The 12,273-nt window shown below is 44.9% G+C and overlaps 1 protein-coding gene across 2 annotated transcripts in view; it reads left to right on the forward strand.

Moving 5' to 3' along the window:
• The first annotated feature begins 2,470 nt into the window (after nucleotides 1–2,470).
• Nucleotides 2,471–12,273, forward strand: part of LOC109257280 (T-cell surface glycoprotein CD1a-like) — a 115,860-nt gene continuing 106,057 nt past the window's right edge. Inside the window, exons 1-6 of one of the 2 annotated variants that reach the window (XM_019438584.2) lie at nucleotides 2,471–2,695; nucleotides 3,542–3,808; nucleotides 4,494–4,772; nucleotides 4,967–5,245; nucleotides 5,580–5,670; nucleotides 5,816–6,354. In XM_019438584.2, the coding sequence (XP_019294129.2) occupies nucleotides 2,635–2,695; nucleotides 3,542–3,808; nucleotides 4,494–4,772; nucleotides 4,967–5,245; nucleotides 5,580–5,670; nucleotides 5,816–5,894 (1,056 nt within the window). In that variant the 5' untranslated portion in view covers nucleotides 2,471–2,634 and the 3' untranslated portion in view covers nucleotides 5,895–6,354. Of the gene's footprint in view, nucleotides 2,696–3,541; nucleotides 3,809–4,493; nucleotides 4,773–4,966; nucleotides 5,246–5,579; nucleotides 5,671–5,815; nucleotides 6,355–12,273 lie in introns of those variants that run through there. The other variant, XM_053908884.1, reaches the window with a different exon arrangement.

A 12,273-nucleotide genomic window follows, 5' to 3' on the forward strand; every position in this document is an offset into this window, starting at 1 on the left:
TTTGTTACACTATATGCCATAATAGACTCAATGTGGATTCAGGATCAAAACGTGTGGGGCACCTGGGTGGCTCAGTTGATTAACCTTCCTACTCCGGCTCAGGTCATGATCTCACAGTCTGTGAGTTTGAGCCCCACGTTGGGCTCTGTGCTGCCAGCTTAGAGCCTGGAACCTGCTTTGGATTCTGTGTCTCCCTCTCTTTCTCACCCTCCTCTGCTTGTGTTCTGTCTCTCTCTCTCAGAAATGAATAAATGTTAAAAAAAAAACCCACAATGTGGAACCTGATATCATAAGCATGCCAGAAGAGAGCACAGGCAGATCTGTCTCTCCATCAGCTGCAGCAATACTTTTCTAGAAATGGCTCCTGAGACAAGGGAAACAAAGCAAAGATAAAATATTGGGATTACATGGAAATATAAAGCTTCTGCACAGCAAAGGAAACAATCAACAAAATTCAAAGACAATGTACAGAATATGAACAGATATTTGCTAATGATATATCTGATAAAGGGTTAGTATCCAAACTATACAAGGAACTTGTACAACTCCACACCAATAAAATCAATAATCCATTTAAAAAGAGGGCAGAAGACATGAATAGACATTTCTCCAGAGAAGACATCCAGATGGCCAAGCAAACACATGAAAAGATGCTCAGCATCACTCTTCATCAGGGAAATGCAAATCAAAACCACAATGAGATGCCACCTCACTCCTGTCAGTTCGGTTAAATTCAGACACACAGGAAGCGTTGGGGAAGATGTGGAGAAGGACCCTTGTGCCCCGTTGGTAGGAATGCAAACTGGTGCAGCCCCTGTGGAAACAGTATGCAGTTTCCTCAACAGTTAAAAACAGATTTCCCACGTGATCCTGTAACTCCACTACTGTATATTTACTCAAGTAATATGAAAATGGCAATTTGAAAAGATGCACGCACCCCTATGTTTACTGCGGCATTTTTTACGGTAGCCAAATTATGGAAGCCACCCAGTGTCCACGGATGACGGGTGAAGAAGGACAAAGTGTGGTATGTACGTATAATGGGATGTTACTCAGTCAAGTAAAGGACTGAAATATTGCTATATGCAATGACATAGATGGAGCTGGAGAGTTTTAAGCTACATGAAATAAGTAAGTCTTCCAGAGAAAGACAAACACCTATTGTCTCACTCACGTGTGGAACTGAAGAAACAAAACAAATGAAAAAGACAAAAGAGAGATAAAAGAAAAAAACTGAATGGGAACAATAGAGAACACACTGTTGGTCACCTGAGGGGAGGCAGGTGGGGAATGAGAGAAGATGGTGAAGGGAATAGTTTTATACTTATATTGATGAACGCTGCGTAATGCATAGCGTTAACTCGAATTAAAAAAAAACAAAACAAAAGGAAGAAAAAGTCATCACACCAGAATACATAATTCTTGGTGTATGTGTTATTTCCTCCCAAAGAGACTAAAAGCTCCTTGAATAAAGTGATTGGATTGTGAAGACTGTATTTTCGTGCATGTAGCAAGGTGCTTGGACCGGGCTGGTGTTAAGTGAGTGTTTGGTGAGTGAATATACATTAGTGCAAGTCCGACTGAGTGGGTATTCTTCAGATGTTTCAATGTCCCGTGGTCTCTCTGATGACAACTGATTCTCCCCTAAAATAATGGTGAACTGGTGGTTGTTGATACTGTTACACAGGCAATCATGGGGAAATTTGGAAAAGCAAATAGAGTAAGTGTTAAAAGAAACCCATGGACTCAAAATGGTGTCTCAGGCCAAGCCAAGTCCCCAAACCTTGTTTGATGCCTAAGCTAACGGCAGTCCCAACCTCCCCCAGAAATGTAAGTCTTCCCCTGTCAGCGAGGAATTCTCTGTTCATCACAGTGAGGTCCGTTGTCACGTGGGTCCTCTCCATCCCCCAGTGAGGGGAGGTCATCTGTATGGCTAGACCCCTGCGCTCCCCATTAAAGGAAAGTGAGCTTCCCTGAAACATTTGTTTCTTGTATTTTTCCAACTTCCTTCCTATAAAAACCTCTTATTTGTACGCTTCCTAGGGGCTCCTCTTTCCCATGCCAAATTGTATGCTCCCTCAAACTTGTATCCCTTAATGCAATCGATTAGATCTTCGAATTGACCTGGTTGATTGTTTTTAAACACAAACAGTAACACATCAGAGATGTGGATGGGCTGGGGTGGGGGTGAGACAGGGAAGGGAGTCCATGGGGAGTGTTCCAAGGGCAGGAGGGACAGGGTGACAGCAGGCTCCAGGGCTGCATGCTGGGGAGCCGTGTTTTCATGGGTTACTGTCTGGATGAGGAGAAAAGGTGCGAGAGGTAGGGTCCCTTTTCCATGCCACCCAAGACTTGGTCCCCAGCACCTGAGTTAGGACCTCGGGAAACAGAATGGAGGCTGGTGACAGGGAGAAGCTGGAAGCGGGAGAGGAGGGTCAGACCCGGAGGGGAAGTGAGAGTCTGAGTAGGTGTCCAGGGTTGAGGGTGGAGTCCATCTGCATTGTCGCGGAGACTCAGGGCAGGCGTGTGTGTTGAGAAGGAAGTCAGAAGAGAGGGGCTGCGTGTGGGGAGGTTTGTGAGAACAGACGCCAAAGACCCACTTTCGGAGAGAAAGAAAGAACATCTGCACATAAGATGCTGTTGTTGCAACTGGTGTTGCTCACGGTTCTTGTCCCAGGTGGTGACAGTGACGATGGTGAGGACGGTGGCCCTGCTGAGGGGGTGTGTGGGTATGGATATATGTATACGTGCATGTGTGCTTGTGTCATGGGTTCCTGCATGTGTGTAGTATGTGCACATGTGCGCACATGTTTGTGTCTGCACGTGTGATGTGCTTACATTTGGGTGTCACACATGTATGTGTGCTGACAGATGTGCCTGTGTGTGAACGTGTGGTCATGTATGTGATTGTGTGTCTGCATGTGTGCATAAGTATTACGAGTGTGTGCATATAATGCCCATGTGTGTATCTCTGTGTGTCTTCATTTGTGCATGTGTGTATCATGTATGACATTGTGCTTGAGTGTCTCCATGAGTGTAAGCATGTATGAATGTGTGTGTATAGGTGCCTGTGTGTGTCTCAGTGTGTATCTGCATGTGTGTCTGTGTGTGTGTCCTGTGTGTAAAAGTGCTTGTGTGTCTGTATGTTTGTATGTTAATATGTGTGTGTTTGTACTTGTGTGTGAATGTGTGCATGTGTATCTGTGTATGTTAGTTTGTGCAAGATTGTGTGACTATATCTTTGCATGGGTGTGTCCATGTGTTTGTGCACACTCGCTTGTGTGTGCACTCGTGGTGTGGGTTCCCCAGCACACACATGGGGAGTGAGGGATGTCAGCCTGGTTCCTTCCTGAGCATCCCTGACCCAAGGGCCCTGTGCTCTTCTGAATGATGGGTGCCAAGCCTGGGGCTCTGGGGCAGCACATGTCTCCTAAGAGAACCATGGCTCCCTGTCCTCAGGGCCCCTCCCTGGCCTCTTTTCTGATTCTCTCTCCTTCCCTCTGCCCTCCTCTTCCTCACTCTATCTGTTCTCCTGCCACAGACTTCCAGGAGCCAATCTCCTTCCGAATCATCCTGACAATATCCTTTTACAATCATTCCCGGACACAATATCACGTCTCAGCTTGGCTGGATGAGCTTCAGACTCATAGCTGGGACAGCAAGAAGGGCATTTTCGTGAACAAGCTCCCTTGGTTCAAGGGCAACTTCAGCAACAATGAGCTGATGGAACAGGAAAGGGTAACACAGGCGGCTTCCATTAGAATTCTTCTGATATTTCAGGACCACGTCAGTCAATGGCAGCTTGAATGTGAGTTCAGGTCCCTCAGGGCAGGGGGGATGGAGGTGGCTGGTGTGTGTGTCACCTTGAGTTCCTTCTTCCTCCAGGAAAGAGTCTCCACTGGCTTCTGAAGTCTCCACTCCCCATTGTGAAACTGAATGACACCCATCTGGGCAGGAAGCAGAAGGCAGTCCCCACTTCTTAAAAGCTTTATGTCTTCTGCTCCTTCCCCTCCTCTCATTGACCTCAGGCTGTGCTCTCATGCCTCCACTAGTGTCTCCCTTGACCACCCCATTCCCTGGATTCCACCCAGATACCTACTTCTCCGTCACTCTGTGACAGATCTTTGAATTGTGCTTTACTCCCCATTCAGTCCCCTCAGCAAACTCTATCTATGTACTCCATGTATTCACTATCCTCCTTTCACCCTGGATGGTTTTATCCCAGCTCTCCTACTGAGCCCGTCCCTGTCCCCTGCCCACACCCTTCCTGTCCCCCCCCCCAACAGTCGTTCCTTCCTCAGTCATTCACCTCTTCCTCTGCTGCAGTGACCACCACTTCCCCTCTGTGTGAGCTTCTGCTCAAACCAAATTTGCTCCATTCTGTCCAACTCTCAACTTCGCGCTCTGCTTTGTCTGTCCTTGGCTTCCACTTATCCCATTTCATCTTTTTCCCCACATTTCCCCATCGTGTAACTCACAATCTCTCTTCCCAGATCCCTTTCAGGTTCAGGTGGTCAGAGGCTGTGAGCTGCCCGTTGGAGAGGCACCAGTAGGGTTTAAGCGGATTGCGTATGAAGGATCAGATCTCGTGAGCTTCCATAACATGTCATGGTGGCCATCTCCAAAGGGAGGAAGGAGGGCTCAGCAGGTCTGCAATCTATTCAATCAGTACCACGTGGTCAACATGAGAATACAGACACTTATTAATGACCTCTGTCCCCGTTTCCTCTTGGCTTTACTTGATGCAGGGAAGGCAGCTCTGCAGCGACAAGGTCAGTCCTGCTCCCTCCCTCCAAGCTTTCTTTCTGCACACAGAAACTTGCAACATTTGCTCAAACTCAGGGAGAAAAGGGGCCAAGAGGGAGAGGGCTGATGGTGACAGGTTTCTAGAGGTGGAAAGGTGTGTATCTAAAGCGATGTGAGGATCTTCCCTCTCAGTCTGAGAATACCTGTCCTGTCTCTGCAGTGAAGCCAGAGGCCTGGCTGTCCACTGGCCCCAGTCCGGGTCCTGGCCGTCTGCTCCTTGTGTGCCATGTCTCTGGTTTCTACCCAAAGCCCGTGCGGGTGACGTGGATGCAGGGTGAGCAGGAGAGGCAGAGCACCCGACGAAGCGACGTCTTGCCCCATGCTGACGGGACATGGTATCTTCAGACGTCCTTGGATGTGGAAGCCAGAGAGGCAGCTGGCCTGTCTTGCCGAGTGAGACACAGCAGTCTAGGAGGCCAGGACATGGTCCTCTACTGGGGTGAGAAAGCAGTGGGGGCTGGCTGGGAACGTGGGTGGGTGGCCCTTCAGCAAAGCAGAAAAGCCAGCTGAAAACTTTGGGATTCTAGGGACTCCAGATCATAAAGGACATAAAATTAATAGCCCAAGAAATGGAGAGCTTCGTGTGAGGGTCCTGTAGATGTGGGAGGAAGCAGAGGGTTGGGTGAAGGATCCTTCTCTGAGTAGGGATGAGAGAAGAGAAAGAAGAAGGGTGGTTGGTGAGGCAGAGGGTGACAGGAGCAAAAAGGACCAGGAAGGTGCAGTTGAACCCAAGATGGATGGGAATTGATACTCTCTGTGCACCAAACCCACAGAGCAGCACGGGCCCGTGGACTTGGTCTTCCTGGCGGTGCTGGTGCCCCTGGTGCTTCTGGCAGGTCTTGCATTCTGGCTCTGGAAACGCTGGTAAGACTCTGGAACCATATTTCTGCTCTTTCCCGCTTATCTCCCCACCTTCCTGTCTGTCCTCACCTTTCCTCCTCCCAGTGCTCCTCTCCCTACAGTCCTCATCCCCACCTGCTGCAGAGCATTTCCAATCTGTTCCTCCTAGCAAATCACACTGGAGACCTCAGTGCACTGGCCTCCCTTTGGAGAGAGATCCCAGCAGCCCAGGACCAGGACGTCCCTAAACCCATCTCAGCAGTGATGGACCAGCAAGTCCCTATGTGCAGCTTTTGTCTTTCCTTTCTGCTCAGGCATCAGTTGTCAGTATAAGCTGAGTGTCGTTTAACAGGAATTCTTGTTCTGACCTGAGTCTCAGACTTAAATCTCAAAATTATCTTAGAGTAAAATGAAGTCTGAGGACCTCCATGGGTCACGGACATCTTGTGTTACTTCCTCCCATGCACCTTCTCTGGTCTGCATAGTGGAAGCAGTCTCTGCTTGGTGGGAATTTCCACCACTTTAACCTGCACTGTGGATAATCTACACCCAGTTCCTATTTGTTTTTGCCCTGCATTTAGGTCCCTTTTCCCTTCTAATTCCTAGGTCTCTTGAGTGCAAAGCCCACGTCTTTTTAATATTTGTATCATTGGCAAGGAGTCTCGCCTGCATGGAATATGTCCTCAATAAACGTCTGTGTTGAATTGATGCCAATTTCATAGTTTTTTCTTCTTTCGCCTCCTGTCGTGTTTGTAGTAGTTGAGACGTTTGATGTTCTTCTTGTTAAAAGTCTTTTCACTTTGACTGGAGACTTGATACTGTTATGGTTCCTTGGTAACATCTCTGAGCCTCTGAGGAGAATACAGTTTTGTCTGTGGATATTTCTATTATTTAAACCAGACACCTATTGGAGTGGACCTGTTGTGGATAAAAGGAGGAGGGCAGATACAGGTCCTGGCTGTTTGAGGCCCTCAGGACAGCAGCAGAGACATCACCTTGGGGCTTGTTGGCAATATAGGGTCTTGGCCTCAGCTGAGGTTCACTGAATAACAATGTGCATTTTAGCAAAACCAACAGGGAGTCACAGGTGCATAAATGTGGTGCCTGAGAGGTAGCAGTGCAAGTGTCTCCTTGGAGGGTAACGAGATGATCTTGAAAACAGAAGAATACCTGCTCCTGGGGGAAATACGGGGTTCAGTTTTTGGAGCCTCTGCTCAGAACAGTTGCCATCTGATGAATACACAGCCTTATTTCATGTGTGTTTTTGTTTTAAGACATCTTATATATACACATGTATATCCCAGTAATTTATCTTATGTTGTATTTCCCTATATTGAAATACCACCTCAGAAATATATAACATTTCCAGGTTTGGTTACTGTGATCTCCAGTGTCTTTGACTTTCAGTCCCACAGCTGTGCTGCCCATGGTGCTTCTAGAAACAAAGAAGATATGGTTGTCATTTCATGAACCCACATATTTAGCTCTTTTCCTTCCTTTTCTGTAACATCATTATAGTGCCCTAGATGTTACTTTAGAACGTTCTGAGGTGGCTCCACATAGACCTTTTACTTTTCCCGGATTTGTACATTGTTGATTCAGTACCACTGAACTCAAGGCCCACAGTTCTGCATCTTGAGCCTGAGAGAGACCTACCTGCACAAGTGTTTTATCTGTGAGACACATCACACCCTCTTGAACACGAGTCAACCTTGCACGTCTGGGCTTCAGGGCCTTTTGAAACACCGAAATCACCAAGAAAGTGCATGTAAATGCAGAAAATTTGGCACCAAATAGACAATGAAAAAGACACAGGTTTACAGTGTGGGAATTACCATGGAAATGCAGAGCAGCAACTGGTTCAGCCTCACCAGGACCCATGTGATGGGTGACGCATGTCAGAGCACTCTCCCTGCCATTATGAATAGCAGTGAACTGGTGGGTCTGGGGGTTACAAATCAATGTCAGTAGGTGGGTCCATTAGCATAGACAGTCTGTAGATATTGAATATGGACTTTTGTGACTGATTGTTTCAATGGCAGTGCTAGTGGAGATGTCCATGGTTAGATTTCAGTTACTCTAGTGTTTTAATTACCTCCACAAATCATTCTCAAGCCCCGATCATGCAGAAGAGACATTTTGAGCGGAAATTAGCAGGGGAAGAAAAGACCATCACTGTATTTGGAGCTTAAAATTTTTGCTTTCCTCATTTGATTACTGTTTTCATTGCTGTTTCTATCTACTTTCTTAGTGTAGCAACTTATTTCAGTCCAACGTTGGGAAAGGCACAACTTCTAATTTGTTTAGGGGCTGAAAGAGGGAGCCCAGGGCAGGAGAACATCCAGAGGGATGAAGTGCAGGAATCCACCATGGTACATGTGGACCTCCTGGAAAATGAAGTTGAGATAGGAGATGTGGGAAAGGTGAAAAGTATAGGATGGAGAAGAGCAAATCACAGGACTTCCGTCTTCTCATCTGAATTAGGCTAATTGTTTCTTGTCTATGTTCTTGTCTACCTTGTCATTCTCAAATGGCCAGCATGTGGTTTTTTGTTAGTTGACCCTACCCTCATGCATCTCATGCATAGGCTTGGGCTCTGATCAGCCTAAGGCCATCAGGAGAAAGCACCCTAGACCATGTTACAGGCTGAAGCATGGATGGGACACAACCAGTTCACGTCAATCATCATAAAGATGCCACTTGTCCTCATTTAGAATGATGGTTCAGAGCCATGACTGACTCTAGGTGACCAGGTCACTAGAAGGCTGATTCTTTTAGTTGATGGCAAGGGAAAGAGATCCTCTTTCTTGTCTTGGATGATAACATTGGGATATAAACCTTGAAACAATTAAAATCCATTTTTCAACACAAGAGAAGCAAAGCTGAGGATGAAACCTGTATGGAAGAAGACAGAAAAGTTTTATCATGAAATTTGCCAAGAGATAGACCCAAGGGGTTCTCACTACATGGAAGATAAAGAGAAGAAAAGAAAAAGGAAGAAGATGGTCAGAGAAGAAGAGCTAAGATGGCAGAATAGTAAGAGCACCACAGGTTTGCCTCATCCCTTGAACACAACTAGATAGATATCAAATTATTCTGAATACTCAAGAAGTCAATCTGAGGACTGAGAGGACAAATTGCACAACTAAAGGGGGAGAAGAGACTACATCTTGGAAGGTAGGAGGTGAGGTGTGGAGTTGTGTTTGGGGGAGATACAGATCATAGGTGCTGGGGAGGGGAGGGAGCCCTGGTCTCAGACAGAGGAGAGAGTGAGTGAGAGAGAGAGAAACATATAGGGATTCACAGAAGGAAAACATTTCCCCAAAGCCATTGACCAGAAAAAGGAGAGGGGCTGATTTTCATGAGTTTTATAGCCACTGGAGGTCAAAGACTGGAGTGTTGGAAGTACATGCTGTTGCTGGTGTGAAACACAGTGGGTTTTGCAGTCATCCTGTGGAGAAGGACAGAATCCCCAGGGGCAGAGTGAAGGCACTGAGGAGTCCTTGGGACACACTGGGAGAGACTGTTCCCCTTTCTTGTAGTGTATCTAGGAGAGGTAGAATTGTCTCTCTGGGGACAACAGTACTGGCCGGCACCATTACCCTATCCCACCTCTTAGCATAGAACAGAGATACCTACAGAGGGCGTGTAATCTAGATGCCAGCTCTTTGCTGCATTTTAGTCCAAATACACACCCTGTTCTTTGGTGTGGCTGCCCTTCTGGGAGAAACCTGCACCAGTCCCAGCATGGCGAGATCCCCCCAAGACCAGTGTGGGTCCACTTCATGCCAGGTCCTTAAAGTTTGCGGTTTTAAAACTCAGTCTTCCTGCCAGCGATAGAGCATAGGGGCATTGAACTGCTGGGTACACAGATAGTCTGGGAAAGGTAGGGTGAAAGCAGGAATCTGAGTGATGCCTGGGACACATGAGAGGAGACTGTTTGCTGCTTTGGGAGTGCCCTGAGAATGGCTAGCACGGAGTACCCAGTCCAGGGATGAGGGAGGGGGTTGGTGCCATTTCTCTTTGTCCCCCCCCCCCCAGCATCAACTAAGTTGAGCAAGCAGCACAGTACCAACAGCAGCAGCATTAACTAGTGGCATCAAGCCCCGCCCCTCTGTGCTCTGCAGGTGCTGCTATTCTTGGGCAGATGTGCCTGAGAACCAGAGCAGTGAGCCCCTCCTCAAGAAGACCAGCAGAAATGAAACATAGAAACTACCTAAACTGAAAGAGAAATAGTAAACCTGTACAGACCCATAACCAGCAAAGAATTTAATCAGTTATGAAAAATCTAATAAACAAAATTGCAGAACTACATGGTTTCCCATGTGTTTTCTAGGAAACATTTAAAGAAGATTTAATATCTATTCTTTTCAATCTGTTTGAAAAAAAGAAATGGAAGGAAAAATTCCAAACTCATTCTACAAGGCCAGCATTACCTTGCTTGTAACACCTGACAGGGCCCCACTAAAAAGGAGAATTACAGGCCAAGATCCCTAATGAACATGCATGCAAAAATTCTCAACAAGATACTAGAAAATTGAATCCAACAGAACATTAAAAGAAGTGTTTACCACGATCAAATGGGAATTATTCCTGGGTTGCAGGGGTGGTTCAATATTTGTAAATCAATCAATGTGATAAAACCACATTAGTAAAAGAAAGGATAATATCCGTGTGATCCCTTCAATAGATGCTGAAAAACATTTGACAAAAGACAGCATCCATTCTTGATAAGAGCCCTCAAAAATTAGGGATAGAGGGAACAGCCCCAACATCATAAAAGTCATATATGAAAGACCCACAGCTAATCTTCAGTGGAGCCAAAGTGAGAGCTTTTCCTCTAGGGTCAGAAACAAGACAGTGATGTCCGCTCTCACCATTGTTATTTAACATAATTCTGGAAGTCTAGCCTCAGCAATCAGACAACCAAAAGAAATAAAAGGCATCCACATTCACAAGGAACAAGTCGGACTTTCACTATTCGCGGACAACCTGATTCTCTGTGGAAAACCTGATAGACCCCACTGAAAAATTGCTAGAACTGATACACAACTTCAGTAAATCTGCAGGATACAAAATCAACCTACAGAAATCTATTTCCATTTCTATGCAACAATAATGAACAAGGAGAAAGAGAAATCAAGGAATCAATCCATTTACAATTACATCAAAAACCATAAGATTCCTGGGAATAAATCCAAACAAGAGGTAAAAGATTTGTGTCTGAAAACTATAGAAAATTTATGAAAGAAACTGAAGAGGACACAAAGAAATAGAAAAGAAAACATTCCATGCTCACAGATGGGAAGAACAGATATTATTAAAATGTCTATACTACCCAAAGCAATCTACACATTTCATGCAATCCCTATCAAAATAACACCAGCATTTTTCACAGAGCTAGTACAAACAAGCCTAAATTTGTAGGGGACCACAAATGATCCCAAATAGTGAAAGCAATCTTGACAAATATAAGCAAAGCTGGTAGCATCACAATTCTGGACTTAAGGTAAAGTACAAAGGTAGTCACCAAGACTATGAAACTGGCACAAAAATAGACACATAGATCAATGGAACAGAACAGAAAACCCAGAAATGAACCCACAACAGGGTCCACTAATCTTTAAGTAAATTGTTGCTGTGGCCTAGGTCAAAGAAGTTGCTGCCTGTTCTCTCCTGTAGCATTTTGATGATTTCCTGTCTCACATTTAGGTCTTTCATCCATTTTGAATTTATTTCTGTGCATGATGCAAGAAAGTGGTCCGTTTATTTTTCTGCATGTTGCTGTCCAGTTCTCCCAGTTCTCCCATTTGCAAAGAGACTGTCATTTTTTCATTGGATACTCTTTCTGCTTTGCTGAAGATTAGTTGGCTATGTATTTGTGGATCCATATGGGTTCTCTATTCTACTCCATTGATCTATGTGTCTATTTTTGTGCCAATGCCATACTTTTTTGATGACTACAGCTTTGTAATACAGGTTAAAGTCTGGGATTGTGATGTCTCCAGATTTGGTTTTCCTTTTCAACATTATTTTGGCTATTCAGGGTCTTTTGTGGTTCTATACAAATTTAGGATTGTTTTTTCTGGCTCTGTGAAGAATGCTCATGTTATTTTGATAGGAATTGCATTGAACGTGTAGACTGTTTTGGTTAGTATCAACATTTTAACAATATTTGTTTTTCCCTTACATGAGCATGGAATATTTTTCATTTCTTTGTACTTTTTCTATTTCTTTCATAAGCTTTCTATAGTTTTCAGAGTAGAGATATTTTACCTCTTTGGTTAGGTTTATTCCTAGGTATTTTATGGTTTTTTTTTGGTATAATTGTAAACGGGTTCAATTCCTTGATATCTCTTTCTGTTGCTTCATTTTCGTGTATAGAAATGCAACCGATTTCTGTACATTGATTTTATATCCTGGGACTTTGCTGAATTCATGTATCAGCTCTAGCAGGTTTTTGGTAGAGTCTTTCAAGTTTTCCATTTAGAATATCATGTCTTTTGTGAAGAGTGGAAGTTTGACTTCTTCTTTGCTAATTTGGATTCCTTTTATTTCATTTTGTTGTCTGATTGTTTTTGCTAGGACATCCAACACTATGTTGAACAACAGTGGTGAGAATGGACA

The sequence above is a fragment of the Panthera pardus genome, unplaced genomic scaffold (assembly GCF_024362965.1).
Source record: "Panthera pardus isolate Hobbes unplaced genomic scaffold, ASM2436296v1 HiC_scaffold_21, whole genome shotgun sequence".
In the NCBI taxonomy this organism is placed as follows: domain Eukaryota; kingdom Metazoa; phylum Chordata; class Mammalia; order Carnivora; family Felidae; genus Panthera; species Panthera pardus.